Genomic DNA, 20857 nt, shown 5'->3' on the forward strand with positions numbered 1-20857 from the left:
TCCTGCATTGCAAGGGCTTGGACTAGAAGACCCTTGAGATCTCTTCCAATCCTATAATTCTATGATTCCCAACCTCAAGTGTTACACAGGGACGACTGAGGTTCTTGGGACATTACCAAACTTAAAAAGGAAGCACAGAACCAGGTAGCCTGTGTAAATGTTTTGCTGTCAAACTTTTTAAAAGCGACAGAGCCAAGGAATATCCATCCTAGGAAAAAGAGCAGACTTTGGCAGCTGGTATAAATTATACAAATTAAATGCATTTGGATAGATACACTTATATTGCCTACATTTGTTCTGCTACTGGAGGTCAAGGAGAGAGTCAAGGATCTGGAGAGGGAGATGAAGCCAGGCTCCCAAAGCATTAGATATGCTTGTTGAGGTCATCCACTTTTCACCTACCCCCAAGCTTTGAAGATATTGTTCTCCAAAGGCTTTCAAGACTTCACAGGCAGAAAGACAGCATGAAGCAACCACATTCCTGAGTCAGACCCTGGCACTAAGTGGCAGTGGCTGCAGGGTTTTAGATGTAAGGGTGTTTCCCCAACTCTACTGGGAAGTTCGGGGATTGAACCAAGAATCTTTTGTAGGAAAACCATGTGATCTACCCTGAACTATGGCCCTTCCCCAAGATCAGGGGTGTGGAACCTCTAGCCAATGGGCCAGTCTTGGTCCATGAGGTATTTCCCCCAAACCAAATCTACCTGACAGCACTCCTATGGGCCAGTGACATCAGCTGATGAGCAGGGTTCAATACTGTGTTGGCTTTGCCACTTCCCCTGGGGCGTGCGCAATACTGTTCAGATCCCTGCAGGGAATGTGTTGGTGAAGTAGATCCCTGCAGAGAACAGGACTGAAGTCTCCTCTCATCAGCAGGTGAGCGGAGAGTTCAAACCAGCTCGGTGCTGTTTCCTGGATGCGATCTCCTCCACCCCACCCCACAAGACAACTTTGCCAGGTGGGCAGTTCATGATGACATTGGATGATTGACAGGTGGGTGGCGCTTCCCACTTGTCAAAGTCGGCTCGCGGACATGTGGTGAGATAAAGATCCAGCCCCCGGGGACAAATATTTCCCCCACCCTTCCCCAAAATGGTGAACCTATATCAAATCATGAGCTCCTCCCAAAATTTCACAGTTCTCTATGTTCTTGGACTGGCTCTCAGAAAAGCACCAAGGGCTGGAAAACTGGATTCATATTGGTGTATTACCAAGAAAAGCAGAATGAAGTAACAAGGTTTGAGGGGAGCTAAACTTTTTCATGTTTGCAACTTCAGAAGCGACAGAATGTCATCAGAATGTGAATTAAAGCCTAGAGACTGGTGACCATTTATATTATGAAAAAGCATTTCAATTTCAAAGTCTACACAACGTTATATTAAGTTAGTATGAATGGAATTTAATCCTCACCAGATTTTAAATTTTTATCTTCACCCATTTCCCCATTTTTCCACGTGGTATGTTCCACATGTTCAAATGAATGTCACCCAACTGGACGCAGGCTAATGCTACAATCCAACACACCAAAGGTTCCCAAACTGTGGACCATAAGCTTTATTCACTTGGTCTGACTGCAGTGTGTCCACACTGAATACTCATATGTACTTTTATCACTTCCTTTGTTTATTATATTATCTTACAATTTGAATTCTGTGGAATGCAAACTGTAACACAACAAATTACAATGCAAAAAATAAAAGAAGCAGTAAAAACACAATTAAGAATCCTGCATCATCTAGCACAGGGCATTACAATTGCTGCAACAGGCAGAAAAATCATTAAATGGTCCACCAAGACCATCAGCAGTTTTCAAGTGGCTTGTGGGGGAAACCGCTATAAACAGTTACTGGAAAGTGAAACACATTGATCTGAGTGGTATTTACTTTTGAGTAGACATGCACAGGAAGGTAAGTTAGCATGAGCATAGCCCCGGGGGGGGGGGGAGAGCTGCCTCCCTAAATCAAGTAAATAAAATTTTTAAAAAAACTAAAAGTGGAAATAATCTGAATGTTTGAAATTGAAATGCTCACAAAAACCAGTTAAAAGAGCGGATCTAGTAAAAGAGGTGGAAATATTTTAGGGTAAAGAGACCCCTGACCATTAGGTCCAGTCGTGACCAACTCTGAGGTTGTGGCGCTTATCTCGCTTTATTGGCCAAGGGAGCCGGCGTTTGTCCGCAGACAGCTTCTGGGTCATGTGGCCAGCATGACCAAGCTGCTTCTGGCGAACCAGAGCAGTGCACGGAAACGCCGTTTACCGTCCCGCCGGAGCGGTACCTATTTATCTACTTGCACTTTGATGTGCTTTCGAACTGCTAGGTTGGCAGGAGCAGGGACCAAACAATGGGAGCTCACCCCGTCATGGGGATTTGAACCACCGACCTTCTTATCGGCAAGTCCTAGGCTCTGTGGTTTAACCCACAGCGCCACCTGCGTCCCTGGAAATATTTTACCCTGCCACAAAAAGGCTCTGCTCATCTCTCTTGCTCAGCCATGCAGCACTTGTACCCTGGAGCAGTCATTCAGTACCTTGACAAGAGTAAAGACCTGGCTAAGGTCAAAGATGGCAGAGGAGAATCTCAGTGGACTACACTTGGTGAGGGTGCACAGAAAAACTGTGCTGGCAGACAGGAGGACTTTAAGAAGGAAGTGCTGAAAAAGTTTTCAGCAAATCCAATAAAACTTGTTTTAGTTTAGATTTTTAAAAAATAAGTTGAAAAAAAGGCATGTTCTTTGTAATTTTGCAAAATCTAATCTTTAACTGCATGAAAGGTACCCCTTGGTGTTAATTTTTATTTAACTTCCTAGTTTACATTTTTTAAAAAATAAATTTTATTAAGGTTTAAAAATACAAAACTTAGTATTGTTTCCCTTTTTTTCAACCAAACCAATATTTTTATCTAGATACAATAAAAACACAGAAAGTGGCAGGGGCGAGAAATAGAGAAGGAAAAAGAAATTTTAAAAAGAACAAAAAGGAGGTTAAAAGAGAAAGATAGAAAATAAGATTCATAACGTTTACTAACTTCATAGTTTTCAAATGACTGAAGACTTTGACAGATTTTTCTGAGCACTTGGTGCCAAAAGAAAGTAATTTAAAGCAATTGTTGTTGAGACACTTCATTCCCAATCTGCTAGACAGAGCCAGACAGAGGATGATGGCGGGCGGGTGTCCTGCTCTCTGCCAAGGGCAATCCTGGCTACAGCCCTGGAAGTTAGCTGCAAGTAGCTCCCATCTGAATCAAAAGGACTTGAAGCCACTAACTTTTCACACTATCAATGAGGCTGCAGCAGAAATAACTTAAGGGCCATTCCCACTTCTGCTCCCCCCCCCCACTGGACCCAAGGTTTTTAGGCAAGGGGCAATTGAAGTGTGGATGAGCCCTTAGTCTGGATCCGGTGTCCAGTTCTGGGCACCACAGTTTAAGATGGATATTGACCAGGTGGAATGTGTGCAAAGGAGGGCAAGCAAGATCACAGAATCATAGAACTGCAGAGCTGGAAGGGACCAAGAGGGTCATCTAGTCCAACCTACTAGTGAATACTTTTGCACACTCTCGTGCCGCCTCAACTGCCCCCTTTGCTTTGAGAAGCTCTGGCACCACCCCCGCTCTCCTGCACCACCTTCCCACCTCACCCAGGATGTAGAGCTAGGAGACAGGTTTTTTGCTAGATATTCCACTAAATGCCTCCTTTATTCCTGCTGCCACCAGAGAAAACCCTTTATTGAACACTTTGCCCTTCGTGTAGCCAAGAACGAGGCATGTGGTGTGGCATAATTAATATAGCAAACATTTGTATGTTTTAAATATTGTAAATTTTCTTGATTTCGTACTACTCAGAGTAGACGCATCAAAATTAATGAAGAGGGCTCACTTAAGTCCATTAATTTGTGAGTGCCTGGAGGCTGTTGGAGGATGGATGGTGGCTAACAGATTGAGGTTGAATCCTGACAAGACAGAAGTACTGTTTTTGGGGGACAGGGGGCGGGCGGGTGTGGGGGATTCCCTGGTCCTGAATGGGGTAACTGTGCCCCTGAAGGACCAGGTGCGCAGCCTGGGAGTCATTTTGGACTCACAGCTGTCCATGGAGGCGCAGGTCAATTCTGTGTCCAGGGCAGCTGTCTACCAGCTCCACCTGGTACGCAGGCTAAGACCCTACCTGCCCGCGGACTGTCTCGCCAGAGTGGTGCATGCTCTAGTTATCTCCCGCTTGGACTACTGCAATGCGCTCTATGTGGGGCTACCTTTGAAGGTGACTCGGAAACTACAACTAATCCAGAACGCGGCAGCTAGACTGGCGACTGGGAGTAGCCGCCGGGACCACATAACACCGGTTCAGAGAGATCTTCATTGGCTCTGAGTATGTTTCTGAGCACAATTCAAAGTGTTGGTGCTGACCTTTAAAGCCCTAAACGGCCTCGGTCCAGTATACCTGAAGGAGCGTCTCCACCCCCATCGTTCAGCCCGGACACTGAGATCCAGCGCCTTCTGGTGGTTCCCTCATTGCGAGAAGTAAGGTTACAGGGAACCAGGCAGAGGGCCTTCTCGGTAGTGGCGCCTGCCCTGTGGAACGCCCTCCCAGCAGATGTCAAAGCAATAAACAACTATTTTACTTTTAAAAGACAACTGAAGGCAGCCCTCTTTAGGGAAGCTTTTAATGTCTGATGCTGTATTGTTTTTAATATTCAGTTGGAAGCCGCCCAGAGTGGCTGGGGAAACCCAGCCAGATGGGCGGGGTATAAATAATAAATTATTATTATTATTATTATTATTATTATTATTATTATTATTATTATTATTTCAGTGACTCTCCCTTGAGTGTAACTTAGTTGGACACTACTGAGAACACTTTATTTGTAAGACAGGGTGGCTGCCATCCTATGCCCACATACTTGAGAGTATGTGTTATTGGACTCAGTGTAACTTACTCCTAAGATTGTGAACTGCAATGGAAAGAAAATTTCTTTGAAATAATAATAATCATTCAAAGTAAAGTAAAGTGTCATGTATTAATTTAAAACATTTGTCTCCCGACTTGCTGTCTAGAGGACCCCAAGGGCAGCTAAAAAATCATTGCAGACAACAAAACAGATTTTAAAACACTATTACAATAATAAAACAGCTAGCAGGAAAAGAAACAACAAAGCATTAGCAACTATTAAAAAACCACAGGCATCAAGAGAGTCTCTTTTGTTTCCAAGAAGCTCTAAATGCCATCTGAAAGTGCCTGAAGACAGAAAACATCACCTAGAGCTGTGAAGAGACTGTACTAACAAACTATTCTATACAGATTTAAAATAAAATGGCAGGGAGGGGATTTGCACTGAAGTAGCTGAAATTTTACATCACAAAACCCTAATTTTGCAACTAATATAGATCACTCCATGTGAATGTTATGGACTCCCTCCCTGCCCCCAATTTCACAATGCTTTGTGCTTTTGTTAGTCATGGGGAAAGATAAAACCAAGCAGGGTTCCCCTGCAGACCCTCCCTCACCCTTGCACATGGGGGGGTGTACACAGAAACACAATTTCGTAATCAAAGGGCTAGAAAATTAGATTGTTGTAAGCAGAGATTCTGAGTTCTGTCTCCATTTGTGCCACATGTTTTCATGTTTTGCGCACACACACGTGCACCCCCCCCCCGGCAAATATGTTATATGAGCAGGCTGTGCTTTTACAATTCTTGCTGACCTTCAGACGTCTGGAAGCACACCATAGGAACAAGGAAGGCTGTTCATTAAGCATCAAGATCCCAAGGAGATGCAGCTGGGAACCACACAGTGAATACAGCTCAGGATCAGTTGATTCCCTGTGTTCTGGACATGACAGGTGTCCTGACCAGGGAAGGGCAGAAAGCCCAGTCATTACCTTCCGCAAAAGGCGAATAACATTTTGCACCAAGGAATCTAGATCTGGCCTCCTTTCCAACCCCAGGCAGAGAACAAAGCCTTATTGATGGGGACATCCTGTGCATTCAGCTGATCCTGGATGTTACAGAGCAGTTTGAGAAAGCTTTGAATCTCAAAGGGAGAGGAGATGGCTATGCCTAAGGAGATGTGCCTCCTGGGCTCCAGGAGGTGGGAGGGTTTTGAACCACTTCCTCACAGGAGGGGTCATGCACAGGGCAGAGCGGGCATTAGGGCTCATGTAGCAGGATGTGCCATCGTGATAAGCTCTGGGAACCAGCTGTTCAATATGGAGCTATGGGTTCAAAAGGAGAGTTGGGTCAGCCTGCCAGCAGGTTCCACCACACTGGCCAACATCTCAAGAGTTCTTGCCGATCCAGCTGGATCAAATCAGTGCCAGCTGCTCCTGGTCAAAAAGCAAGGAGGGCCATGCAATCTGCCAACCCCTGGGAGCTGAAGAGACAAACAGCAACTTGTTGACTATGGTCCCCTACTGTATACCTAAGGGAATGGCACAGTATGTCGCCAAATATCACATGCCAATGTGCTGCAAGCTGTTTCCTCTAACCCTCTGCTTATTCCTGAATCACTCCCTCCAAACACCCACCCACCCCAGAAGTGGAACAGTCCAGACAAAGATTCCACCATTTTACTCTGTGAGAACAAAGCCTGAAATGAAGAAAACATAGACACAGCTCAGCTCGTGACCTCTGCATGACAACAATAACGATGACACCGCAGCAGAATTAAAAATGTAGGATGAGATAAAAATTAAATAAAATTTGCAGTAATTAAAAACAATCTCTCTGCTTACAGCAACAACAGCAACAGAACAACTCAACTCTGCAAAGCTCCTCATGACAGACGGCCAAGTGTGCAGGAGGGAGAGCAGCGCGACAGGAGAGACGTTAAGAGCTATGCTTGGTGCCTGCCCCCACACCTCCAACGCATTACTCAGGATGCTGCAGAACTGCCTTCCAAACAAGAATGTGTGAAAAACTCCGGGAGGGAGAGGAGAATGCCAGCTTGGAGAGCTGGAAGCAGGCAGCCAACTTATCCCATATGGAGACCTGCACTTAGCATTGCCAGTCTGGTGCCCAATTGTATCGGCAAGAGTGCCACAAAGACACAAGGATCCAAAAGTGTGCTAGCACCACTCTGGGTGTGCTGCAATGCACAGGGGCTGCTTGCTTTTGCTTTGGTTTCGGTTGGTCTAGCAAGTCAAAAGCATGCATCTGCTCAGCCCAGATGCCCTTTCGTTCCTCCTTGCACCCAGAAGGGTGTCAAGGGCCATACCTACAAGCTGCAGAACTTTGGAATTCACACAGGGGACAGGCAGTGTGTATGGGGTGTTAGAGGAAAGGCAGGATGGTCTGCCCTTGGAGGCTGATGGATCCAATGGGTTTCCAGATAGCTCTGAGGAATTTCCCGACTGATATGACTGGCGCTCTTGTGGAACATCAGGATGGCTTGAGCTGTTGACATGATCGCCCGTGAGCTCCCTCTTCCACTTTGTGGAGCCCATTTGTGCAGCTTAGGGCAAAGAAAAAAGCTGGGAGACAGCTTGAATGCAAGTGAAAGAAAAACTAAGACAATTTAACCAAACACTGGTGAGTGTGCATTATCAAGCTCACCCAGTGGCTGGGAAAGTAGCAAAAAAGGCATACTTTGCTATCTCCATTGCATCCCCATTGCGCCATCCGGCAGAGCTTTTCCAAGGAGTGAGGGGCCTCTTACAGTCTGGCCCGAAAGAGGTGGCAGAACTGACAGTAGCTCCCTGTGAGTTGTTTGCAAAGCATTTTGAGGATAAAATCTCCTGCATCCGCCAGGACCATGGACCTGTTATAGCAGATGCATATTGAGAACTGCCCAGAGCACTGTCTTGTCCTGTTATATTAGATGAGTTTTAGCTAGTAAGGCTTGAGGATGTGGACAAGGTGCTTGGATTAGTCAGGGCGACCACTTGCACTGTGAACCCTTCCACCTCTTGGCTGAAGGGGAAGGGAAGGGACAGCTGGCTGGGCCAGGAAGGTGATGAATGCTCCTTGCAAGAGAGGGTGGTCCCTGTCTGCTTGAAAGAGGCAGTGGTAAAGCCACTCCTCAAGAAACCCTCATTGGAATCAGAAAATCTAAGTAATTACCAGCCAGTAGCCAATCTCCCCCTTTTTGGGCAAGGACCACCTGTCCCCACATGAACCAACTCAGACCCTGCAATCATCGCCTGAGGCCCATCTTCATGTCCCTCTCAATGAGAGGTCTGGAGGGTGACAGCGGCTCCCCACTTGAGGAATGCTCGCCCCAGAGAGAGCCAACTCACCTGGTGCCCTTGTTACATATCTTTAGGCACCAGGCAAAAACATTCCTCTTCTCCCAGGCCTTTGGCTGATCAACAACCTACATCCTTTTAAATCTAATTGTTTAAATTAAACAATTTGAACTGTGTGCAAGTTGTTATTTTTGTTTATTACTATGGTATATATTTTGTGTTTTATACTGCAAACCACCCTGTGATCCTCAGGTGAAGAGCGGTATAGAAATTTAATGAATAAAATAATAAATAAAAGGCGGGTCTGGAAAAACTGAAAACTACTGGTTCTGTTTAAGACTTTATTTTTTAAAACATGGTTTTGCTTTTAACAGCCAGGCATAATCCACTATGAGGGTGGCTTTATTGGTATGTTTTTATCTTTTTAAAGAAGATTTTAAACTGGACATTTGTTATGCATTATTTATATTTTTTATATTCTTGTTTCCCACCCGTAGCCTTCAGGGACAGTCTGGCTGAATATCTGGATGAATAAATCATTCAAAACAGATGAGAAAGGGTTTAATGGCATGTAATGGGGGAAAGATGGGATGCGGGTGGCGCTGTGGTCTAAATCACTGAGCCTAGGGCTTGCCGATCAGGTCGGCGGTTCGAATCCCCGCAACGGGGTGATCTCCCGTTGCTCAGTCCCTGCTCCTGCCAACCTAGCAGTTCGAAAGCACGTCAAAGTGCAAGTAGATAAATAGGTACTGCTCCAGCGGGAAGGTAAATGGCGTTTCCGTGCGCTACTCTGGTTCGCCAGAAGTGGCTTAGTCATGCTGGCCACATGACCCAGAAGCTGTACGCCAGCTCCCTCAGCCAATAAAGTGAGATGAGCGCCGCAACCCCAGAGTCGTCCGCAACTGGACCTAACAGTCAAGGGTCCCTTTACCTTTACTGAGGAAAAGGAGGATCCTCCACATTTGTAGTAGAGTTTTGCCCAGCTCAGTGACTAGAGGTTTGAAGGTTAGGAAACCACTGCACAGTCACCCCAAGCCATGCATTTCAGCCAATGTAATGTAGTCACAGTACAATCACTGTTTAAACCTGTAACAACAAACCCCTTTCCAGACATTGTACCACTGAAAAGAGAGGGAAGCCTGTCAGAGAAGAGAATCCCATAATTTCCCAAATTTGCTAAAGTGCCTAACTTTCAGGGCTGGATGCTGAACGAAAGGTACACGCTGAGCCAGGAAACAGATAGGTGTGCATGCAGAAAAATGGGCAAGCATAGATGGACTCCAAAGATGGAAAGCAAATCAATCTGGCACAGCATTGGCACTGTCCTGGGCATACTCCAGTAGCTGCTGGGAGCTCACTGGGGCTGATGCCGACCCTCATTGCTTCAACATCCTCAGTAAGCAACACACACCCCACTGCCGCCAAATTGCTGGTGCTCTTCCTACTGGAACCAAGCAACAACTTGGCTCCAATTGACCCTGCACAGCCACCATCTTTAATTTTCCAAAATGCAGTGCAATAAAGCACTTGATATAGCCCTGTTTCCACTTATCCTCTGCAGCATTTCATTGTGGAACATTAATAATGGTGGCTGGCACAGCTGAGTAAGTGGGGCTGGAAGCATCAGCACAGAAACAGAAAGCTGGTGGTCTACTGAAAATAGGCGCTCCTTTACTGGCATGCAAAGATGGTGCAGAGAGTAAAGTGTCAGGATCTGTAAGGTGCTTTGGGGCTCAAACTAGGGATTAAGGCAGTGGAGATCCAGGCACCTTACTTCCTGCAAAACCAAGGTAGCTCAAGAGCTGAAGGAATTACAAACCTGATGTTTCCCATGCTGCAGCAATGCCTTTATCACAGCCAAGCACACTACTGAAGGTCATCAACTCAGCAGGGCCCGGTGGCCTGAGAAACCGGTGAGAGTCTGGCTGGCTGTATATAAGTAAAGTGCCACACACGGCTCCTCAGTCTAAGCAACTTGCCTCATGGAATAGCTACAGAGGCTGTGGCCAGCATCCTTGATCTGAACCACCAGCCCATATTCTATCACTTCTTCTGCCTCTGGCCCATTTGCTCCTCACTTCCCTGCTTCAGACCCTAAATCCCCATCTTCCTCTTGACCACATTGTCTTTCTTGCGCCCTTCAAGGCTGCCTGTTGCAGAACTGGACCCCTCTCAGTGGACCACCTCAGAGCTTGGCCACAGCCTGACAAGAGTGCCCCCCAAGCGACTTACACCACCGCAAAAAAAGCTCTGCTCTGTGCAACCACTATTTTAGACTCAGAGGGAGCCACAGTAGCCAACCTGTGCCCTGAGTGTGTGTAGATACATGGGGAAAGGCACTCCTTGAGGAAAGGGATTCCTAACCATAGTGAATCAAACCCTGATTTTGCTCCAGTTATTTATTCCGCTCCTAGTTGAACAAGCTAGGATCAGGCTTTTTTTTTAAAGGAGGGGTACTACACCTCCAACAACATTACCGTACCCCATAATTATAATAGCTGCTGTATGTTTTGACAGCCTGTTGGTTCAACGGTTTATTTCACGATAAAAGTGTCATTAGGCAAGAACTTTCCTCTTGCCAGACTTGCATTTCCTTGCTTAATGCTAATTACAGGGTGCTTCCTTCTTTTGTCTCCTGCAGCAATACGTAATCCCTCCTTCCTCCACTTAAGCCTCCCTCTTGCCAAGAGATGCACTATCTCAAGTGCTGCTGAGCCTGTTCTGCCTCGCTTGCTTCTTGACAGCAACCCACATTGTCAACGTGGGGCTCCGCAAAGCAGCCTATACCTGCACCCCGTGCAGCACATCTGATGTGCATCCATGGCATACAATCCACTGCGCAAGTGCCCCGCAATGGACCTTGTGCACTCTGAACTGGAAACAAAATTATGTATCAAGCAAGTTGAAATCCTGCTGGCAGTGACTCATTTTGTACTGATTAATCTGTGTTACAAATGTGCTTGTACTGACAGATTAAGCTCTATACAATTTAACACCTAGAAACTTGGTGGAGCAGCTGTCCCAGATGTACCTGCCTGAATGTTAAGATGGAGTGGAGGTGCCCTCATGTCGCTGCCACATTTGCTGAGAATCTGCTATGGGGTGATACAAGAGAAGACATTGCCAATATAAGTGCCCCAACTGTGGAACTCCCTGAACTCTCAGTTACAACTGGCGCCAACACTTTAGGAGCTTTTGGTGCTAATTGAAGACTTATTTCTTTGCACCCTGGTCTTTGTTTGAAACGTGTTCTGTTGGCCCTGTTTCTTGGATTTTGCTGGCTATGTATTGATTGTTTATTGATTTTGGTGCTGAATTATTATTAATGCATATCAGACCTTTCCAGCATTTTGTTATATACTGTGGCTTTTACTGATTGTATGCTGCTGAGAGATTACAGCATTAACGATGAATGGGTAAGAAATTCCGCAAATAAATTAATGCACCAAGTTTTGCAGGGATTTGGTGGATGGCTTTAAAAAAGAATGAGACAAATTCATGGAGGAGAAGACTATCAATCGCTACTAGGCACAATGGCAATGTTCTACCTCTACTGTCAGAGGAAGTATGGCTCTGTATAGGAGCTTCTGGGAGCTGCAAGTGAGACTGCAAGAGACTCAGGTCCTGCTTGTGAGCTTCCCAGAGGTGTCTGGATGGCCACTGTGAAAACAGGAAGCTGCACTCATTAGGTCTTTGGCCTTATCCAGCACTGTTCTTCATATGCAATCTGGATATTCAATGTGGGCAAACCACAGACCACCTGAACGAAGCTTGTGAACCACAGTTTGGGAACCTCAAATCTAGGTAAACCAGCCAGAATTCTGGTAGCTTAACTGTGTACTGGTTGAAATGTTCTGAGTCATTTTCAAGGGCAGCCTCATAAATAATGAATGCATTGCAATAATCCAATTTGGAGGTCAGATTATTGTGTACACAGCATCATCAACATGTTTTATTGTATTTTTAATATTTTGTTGGAAGCCGCCCAGAGTGGCTGGGGAAACCCAGCCAGATGGGCATGGTATAAATAAATTGTTGTTGTTGTTAAATTTTTGCATGTCTCTAGCATTTCCAATGCCTTTTCACTCACTGGCTAGAACAGATAACCAGAACTGGAAGGTGAGAGCAGTCTTCCCTTAACTAAGCAAGTCAACAGGCTACTTGCCTGCACACTTTCCATATTCACCACAAAACAAAGGACAAGAATCTCAGCAAAGAAGAAAAAGAAGAGAGGGATCGTATAAAATCCTTGAGGAGGCTCAGACCTGCCTCTTGCAACCCAAGTGAATACACCTGGCGCTGCTCACCTCTGGCTGCAGTGTCAGCCCAACAGGACACAGCAGGGCTACTGCGCAGAAGCTGCTCAGACTCAAGGGGCATGTTTCAAATTGCTCACAAAAAGCATCTTCAATTCCACAATATTCCATATTGCACCAACTATGCAAGCACTGAATAGATCTAATGACAAGCAAATTTATTCAGGAGAGAAGAGACATTTAAACATAAAACAAAACAACAGTGTCACCTTTTTTAGCCGTTTCCATCTCCTCCTCTGTCCAACGAGAACTTTCATTCATCTCCAGAGAGGCTGAAAAACAAACCAGAGCTGGTTGTAGCAACTGGTGGGGGAATAGAGCATAACTCAATTTCTCTTCCTGCCCCATAGCTCAGGGCCAGAACACCCATTTTGCATCCAGGAGGTCCCAGGTAGCAAGCAGCAGAGCTGGGAAAAACCACTGCCAGAGACAATCTAGAGCTGTTGCCAGTCAGAGTAGACAATACTAAGCAAGACAGCTCAATGACCTGACTCAGTTCACCTACTTCTCACTTCCAGTTCTTGAATTGTGGAATTCTTGAACCAATAGCTTTCCCAGCATTGCAGCTGTGGGGAGGGGGTTGCAAGGGAAAGGTGGCAGGCGAGGGGCAGGTTAGGCTCCCCGCACTCCCTTGGGTCAGCTGCTGAGTGTGTGCTTCCAGCCTAAGCTGGAGGGATGCCAAGGCATCCAAGTTGGTAAAATACTGGGAAACAGAAACAGACATGGTATTTACAGATATAGTACTAGAATGGAACGTGGAAGTGTGACAAGTCACACTTCCCACCCAAACTCGGTTTTCTCAAAACCAGGCCCAAAGCAATGAAAATCAGGATGTTCAGACGTAGCCAAGCTTTGTGGAAGGAATGGGGGTGGGGGCTGGTTATAGTCAGTGCCATTCCTTTATTTTTAGATTTTGAGGCCAAAAGAGAACACAGCATTTCCACTGACAAACGAGCCGGCCCGCTCTTTTTGACATCTTTTAATACCAACAGCAGTAACTGGAAGGGATACAGGAGTTGGCATCTCAGGAGCCACACCTGGATTAACGAAGGTCCTGCCTTGGAAAGTCCATGTGACCCTTTCACTCCTACTTTAAGTTTTGATTTTGGCGAGCATTTGTCCTCCTTGAATCAATGAATTTGAGTGGCTGATCTCTTGTTCTTGTTTTCACCTCTGGAGCCCATCTTCAATTTTATTAGATTTCCCCCCAATTATATTTTATTAAGTTTCAACATTTTTACCATATGCAGTCATAACACAATTTCATCTTTTCTCTTATTTTTGTCGACTTCCCACTCCTCTTCCATGGAGTTTTTTCTCCCCTTCTGCTGCACCCTATCTTCTATCTATCAAATCATAACCACAATATTATAATTAATGACTTCTGTTGCTCATAGCTCAAATCCAGAGATTTCATCATACTATAATATTTTTTAAATAGTCTGAAAAATCAGTTTTATTTTTTTATAATTTATTATAATAACTTTATTTTTATTATAATTGTCTTTCTTACAAATGGTTTTGCTATTTGTTTTTAAGCTGTCCTGGGACAGCATTTACATTAGAAGTACAGAGGGCATTGGCTCCACCCACTAATGATCTCCGTCTTCTATCCTACAAGTCTCAATGAGCACCAGCCACTGCTGGCTATCCTTTCAATGGCCAAACATTCTGTGGGTTTGCCCTCTGTGGAACCGCAGTCAAAGCAGAGGTATTGGCTGGGGGCTGAACCGGAAGGTGCAGGAGGACTCCTAGTTTTCAGACTTTAAATTTTTATTTCATGATTTCTACTTCCTATCTTTTTTTAAAAAAGATATTTATTGAAATTTTCCACTTTAATACAAAAAAAAAGAAAAAAGAAAAAAAGAAAAAAAGTTAAAAACACATAAAGTTTACAATCCTTATTTTTCTATAACATATTTCCCTGACTTCCCCACACCTCCCCTTCTTATATTCCAATTCAAATTGTTAGTTCAACAAGTTCTTATCCCTAATTTTTTACCTTTTTCTATTTAGTTCATTTTAAAAAAGCCAATTTTACCTTATAAACATCAATATTTATACATCAATTCTCATTTTTAAAACTTTTTTCTAACGTCGACCCAAATTCCCTTCCACAACTTCCCCAATTTTCATACAAATAGCAAAACAAAATAAAAGCAAAAACAGATTGTAATTATGCACCCTTTGGATCCCCAAACTCCACCCCCCCTTCCCGGTTTCAATCCCCAACAAATGTCCATCAGTCTTGATCTACTATCAGCCTGGAGATCTCACGTCCGAGGCTCTTAATTCTCTCTCAATTCCTCTCTGCCGGTTTTTTGATAGTCCTTAATATTAAACACCAGATCTCGGAGAAGCTCTAGCCAAATGGGATCCATATTTCTTCCAGCCAGACCTCCATACTTAAAAGTGGAGCCCGAATCTTGTTTCTTACTCCTTTCAAGTCCAAATGTCCCCAAAGCTCCAACTTCCACCTTAATCAGATTTGTAATCCTTGGGTCTTCAGATCTCCACATAAGGAGATCTCTCCAATTCAAACCAGATTTTCAACATCAAGTTCTTATTTTCCTTTGTAGCCATCATGTCAGGCCTCTGGCTCTCCTTAGTCATCTGCAGCATTACAGCTCCTCCTTCCTTTTCCTCAGGAACAACATATATCTCTTTCTCCACACTCTCAAAGTTCTCAAGTTTCTCTTCTTGTCCAGCTGCATAAACTTCCTGAGTCAAGTCCTTATCAAATTCAATGAATTTATTTACTGTTAAGTCCAGAGTTGCAACATTTGTAGCCAAAACATCAATTTGGCTTTGTAACTTTCCCAAGAGAACAAAAACTCTGTCCAACTTAGCTTGTATTTTCCCTCCTTCAGCCATTCTTGTAATGTCCCAAAACCCCCTCTAGAGGGATTTTGGTTACTTAATATTTCTTCCAGTTCAAATCCAAAAGTCAAGTTAGTTTGTATCAGTTCTTCCTTATTTTCAACAAATTATAACCAAATTGTAACAAATATAACCAGCAGAGACAACAGAAACAAAGTTCTCTTTTTCAGCTTTGACAGCTAATTTGACAGCTGTCAAACTCTTCAATACCTCTTCAACAGGCTCTCCCGCGGATCACTCCCGGGTCCGGGGGGGGGGGCGGCACTTCAGCTCCCAAAATTAGCTCTTATCCTCCAGTAAAATTACTTATACTGCCAAATCGTGAAATTAATGTCTTTTATCCAATAAACAAGAAAAAATTCTCTCAACCTTAGTTAGCTGATCCTTGCTTAAGATTATTTACAAGACGGGGAGACGGACTTCCTGTTTGCGCCTTCCCCGATCGTGGCTAATTAAAAAAAAAAAAATTTCTTTGTAAATCCAATTTCCGTACTACTCACGGGTTGTTGCTTTTAAAGTCCAATTGTTCACAAGAAAAAGTCAACGCTCTCCAACCATGGCATGCGGCTTCACTTCGCAGGAGAAGCAGTCGACTCTCAGCACCGTGCCGCTCACCCCGTCCCCCGTTCCGAAGCCTTTAAAAAGGCTCCTTCGCGGGTCAGGGGGGGCGCAAATGGTGCCCGCCGAGTCACCAAGTTCACAGGCTTCACCGCCTGTGATTTTCAGGGGTCCCCGCGTCGCCGCCACGGCAGGACCGAACTCCTGCGGAGCCGATTCCCTCCGGAGCTCGGAGGGAATCCGCCATTAGCCGATGGCGCTAACCCGGAAGTCTTCGATTTCTACTTCCTATCTCAGCTTTCCATACTGAAACAGAGTGGACAAGGGCAGCTTTGAGATTTTGTGTGTGAGAGCTGTTTGCTTCAAATCTTCCAGCCTGCGATCCGGCCCACAGAGGAATCTCCCCAGGACCAATCCAGGCCAGGCAAGATAAACCATGCTGACCCCTGCTCTAAACTAAGAGAAAATGTTATTTTGATCACAGTGAAAGATGTTTGGACAGGCTCCTTTATAGAAAGAAAAAATAGCCTTAGAGGCTCATTTAAAAGCCTCTGCAGAAAGAAAAGTTGCAACAGTCCTAGAAAGACTTAAACAAAAATATAGAAAGCTAACAAGAGACAGGCAAGAGGAAAGCTACAATTCTCAAGGCCCATGTCTTGTTCAGAGTCAAGGGCTTGGGAGGCAGAGGAGGGGCTGGCCTTCACAGCTGGAGGGATGGGGTTGCAGCTAGCTCCCCTTGCATGTCAACAAGGTAGTTTCACCCTTTGCAAAACTGACTCCCCATAATGAGACAAGCTCATATGCGATAAGCACGTTGGGAAGAGGGTGAAAGGATGAAAGTTATCCAAGGAACAGGCATTGCCAGGAGATGCTCTTCTACTCAGAAATCTAGCTCAGAAATCATTACAAAACCCCTGCAAAGCAGGCTCATTGGGGCAGTATGATTAGATTACAGCCATGGATGCTTGCCTAAAGTTGTCTGTCGCTGAGACAAAGTTGAATTCAGGGTCTTTCCAGCTCATATCTTGCTCTTTTCTTTTTCTACCCGTGCTTTCAGAAACTTTTATGAGGTCATAAAAATGTAAGAGCCTAACTGATCAGTGGCACCTCAGAAGCTCCTTGTGCTCCAGCCCAGCCACTTTTTTACCTGCCCAAACCTGACATTAGCTTCAGGTAACTGGCAGGCCATTGCTTAGTTAAAACAGCCTGTGGAGGGGAGGCCAACGAGACCAATGGACTTGAGGTCCCCCACACCCTGATTTAATACTTGAGAGCATCCCCATGTAGGTCACATTAGAAACAGTTACACATCACTTGGGAAGACAGGCAAACAAATATCAGTGTACTGAAAAAGCAAAGATCACCAGTGTTGAAGCAATGATTCTTCAACATCAACTTTGTTGGACTGGTCATGTGGTTCGGATGCCTGATTATTGTCTTCCAAAGCAGCTACTGTATTCGCAGCTTAAGAATGGAAAGCGAAATACTAGTGGACAGTAAAAGAGGTTTAAAGATGCTATCAAGGCAAATCTTTAAAAATGCAGTATAAGCACAGATGATTGAGAAACACCGGCCTGTGAGTGCTCCAATTGGAGAATAGCTGCTACCAAAGGTGTCATGGACTTTGAAGAAGCATGAACTCAGGAAGAAAGGGAGAAACGTGCTAAGAGGAAAGCACGTTTGGCAAACCCTCACCAGGATCAACTCCTGACTGGAAACCAGTGTCCCCACTGTGGAAGGATGTATGGATCTAGAATTGGCCTCCACAGTCACTTACGGACACACCATTGACCATCTCACTTGGCTACGAGTGATCACCAAAGGGTAGGTCACATTACAAACAGTCATGCCTAGAGGCTATGGAACTGTGAAATGGTTTTTAAATAGCACTCAGCCTTTTCCCCACTATCCCTGCTTATTTCTTTCATTTATTTTTATTTTTCTGTGGAGGAGTATTTGAAAATGGTACCCCAGCTCTGCAATACGAAGAAACTATCCACTCTACCCCCTCAGAACATGGCTGCCTCCTCCTGCTAGAGGTGTTTCTCGAACCTTGCAGAATAGCTCTAAGGCTGATGTTGCTAAGGAGAGGGAGCTCCACAGGTCATGTTTTCCTTTAGCTGCATTTTCTGCTGGCATCATCTGTCCTTCGGGACAACTGACCTTGACGCAGGTGCAGGAGGAAAGCCTTGCCTGTGACCGTTCTCAGTGGCATGTTCCACTAGGGAGGACTAAACCCTCCCAGCGGCTGTCTGTTAAAGGATGTGTGTGAGTGTGAGAATGAGAGAGAATGGTCTTCTCCTTTTGCGCCAACTGCACTAGTGGCCTATTCATTTCCAAGTGCAATTCAAAGAAGTGCCGGTTTAGACCTATAAACCCCTTGCTAACTGCCTTTGATCAGTATCAACTGGTCAGTTCAACACAAATGACCAAAACCTCAAAATGAGCACCTTCACTGTACAGTGGTACCTCAAGTTACATACGCTTCAGGTTACAGACTCCGCTAACCCAGAAATAGTACCTCGGGTTAAGAACTTTGCTTCAGGATGAGAACAGAAATTGTGCTCCGGCAGCGCAACAGCAGCGGGAGGCCCCATTAGCTAAAGTGGTGCTTCAGGTTAAGAACAGTTTCAGGTTAAGAACAGACCTCCAGAACGAATTAAGTACTTAACCCGAGGTACCACTGTACTATGTCTACTTTCTCTACAGCATCCATACATTTTATACACCTCTAAAACTGCCTTTCCAATTGCTTAATCAACTAGTGTTTGGGTTGATTAATCTACCAGTTAAACTCAATTAAAGCTACAACCTTGGTTGGTATATATTCCAGCCCAGGAATACACACATGCCCTTTTCCCTGGATGAGATTTCTCAGTATTCCAAGGCCCTCAAGTGGTTGAGAGGGGAAACTCTTCTAAAGTTTGCATACCAAGATGCAAGTGAGCAGAAGAAGAAAACTGCATTATAAGATGATCCTAACCCCAAAGAATCTCATTTCTTGTTCTAGTGAGTAACCCCAAGTTGTGACTGGAGACAACAGTCTTTGGGGGCAAATCAGTCCATCAGGCCAGAGGTTTCCCATCCCTGAGGCAAACATTAATGATCATCCCAGAGCACAACAGATACATTTTCCCAGGGGCTACAGTCTATTTTGCGCACCTACTACCTGAAGATATTCCCCATATAAACTGTCCTGGATCCTGAGATCATTTTCTGAGGCCCTTCTCCATGTGCCTCCTCCTCATGAAGTCTGGAGGGTGGCAACATGAGAATGGGCCTTTTCTGCAGTGGCTCCCTGTTTGTGGAATGCTCTTCTGGGGGAGATTCACCTGGTGCCTTCATTATATATTTTCAGGCACCAGGCGAAAACGTTCGTCTTCAACCAGGTCTTTGGATGATTAATATTCTCCAGCCTTTTAAATGTGTTTGTGGGAAGGGGGGTTATTGTTTTGCTGTTTTATTTTATTTATTTTCATGTTTTCATCCTGTATTTTATTCTGTGAACTGCCCCAATATCTTATGATAAAAGGCACTATATAAATCAAAAAGATAAGACAGACAGACAGACATGTCCCCGCTGGCATTCTTCCTTATACTGGTGTGCATGTGTTGTGTATGCTTCTGGAGGAAGGGTGGTATATATAAATTGAATGAATGAATGGACAAACAAACAAACAAAAACAAGCAAGCCATTAATACGCTAAATAATACAATCAATAGTAACTAACTATATGAGTCTCCGCCCCCCCCTTTGCTACTGGGCTCCTGCCTACCGGTTGCGTGCTTCACTTTGCCTACCCAGATGCCACCTCCTCCCTCCGTGCCACAGAGGTAGCTGCTCCATACCCAGTTCTGCATTCTGCTGGGGAGCAACCACTTCCTCGCTGTTGGCTTCGCTGGCCATGGAGCGGGTGATGCGGCCCTTGCGCCGGCCCTGGCTGTTGGCGGTTTTGCGCCCTTTAGAAGCAACGGCTTCTTTCTCGTCATTGTCCTCGCCAGACGTATCCTCGTTCTTCTCCCTGTGCGAGCCAGAGTCGGGGGAACAGAAGAAAACTATCACCATCAACCTGTGGTACTGATTTCCCTTGCCTCTCACTCTTGCAAGAGAGGCACTTTCCCCACTTTGTTCTCTCTGCCTTGCAGAGGGCTGCAGTTTCTCAGCCACAGCTGTTGAGGGACCTAACAGAGACAGGTTGAAGACCAGGGCAGCCAAATCATCTTGGCTCTGTCTCCTCGTTTATCTTCCCAAAAGGGATCAGCTGAGAAACGCATCACGAAGCCCGGATGCCACAAAGCCAGATGCTCCTTCAAGCCAAGGATTAAGCCCCATTAAAGAAAGTAAACAAACATATGCCAAATCATCCACAGAAGTCAAGTGGTGCTCATTTCACTTCCCTGTTAACCAGAGGACATGCCAAGTCTCTATGGCAATGCTCTGCTGCACAAGTAGCAGGATCAAGCTCAACAGTCCCTGCACCACCATGTTCCTGCAATGTAGTGGGACAGACACCCAAGTAGCACTGTTGCAGCAACACTCCAAGATGCAACAGTACACAAGGGCAAAAGGAAGTGGCATAGATGCACCCTGTAAAGTTTTGTGCAAGTGACACTGGGGAGGACACAAAAACAATCCTGCTGGATCACCACAAAAGGTCCCTCTGGACCTGAGGTAGGGGACCTTTGGCCCTCCGGATGTTGCAGAGCAGCCAATAGTCAAGGCTGATGTGAGTTGTAGTCTAAATAATCTGGAAGGCCAGACCACTATCTTGTTTCATACTGCAGCCAACGCACGCCTCTGGGAAGCCCACAACAGCTCAAGTGTGCTGCAGCTGACAATACGTCTCAAGCACTTTTTGTTAACAGCATAAAAAAGCTTCCCCTGAGTTTCCTTGAAACTCACTGGCAGCCATTCAACACTGTGCAGC

The 20857-nt window shown here is 45.1% G+C and overlaps 1 protein-coding gene across 13 annotated transcripts in view; it reads right to left on the reverse strand.

Moving 5' to 3' along the window:
- NCOR2 (nuclear receptor corepressor 2) overlaps positions 1 to 20857 on the reverse strand; it is a 359439-nt gene that overhangs the window by 116426 nt on the left and 222156 nt on the right. For all 13 annotated transcript variants that reach the window (XM_053369224.1, XM_053369223.1, XM_053369214.1 and 10 more), the window contains exons 16-17: positions 19779 to 19951; positions 12701 to 12763 (exon numbers count right to left, since the gene is read on the reverse strand). In XM_053369224.1, coding sequence (XP_053225199.1) covers positions 12701 to 12763; positions 19779 to 19951 — 236 coding nt within the window. The remainder of the gene's footprint in view (positions 1 to 12700; positions 12764 to 19778; positions 19952 to 20857) is intronic.

The sequence above is a fragment of the Podarcis raffonei genome, chromosome 16 (assembly GCF_027172205.1).
Source record: "Podarcis raffonei isolate rPodRaf1 chromosome 16, rPodRaf1.pri, whole genome shotgun sequence".
In the NCBI taxonomy this organism is placed as follows: domain Eukaryota; kingdom Metazoa; phylum Chordata; class Lepidosauria; order Squamata; family Lacertidae; genus Podarcis; species Podarcis raffonei.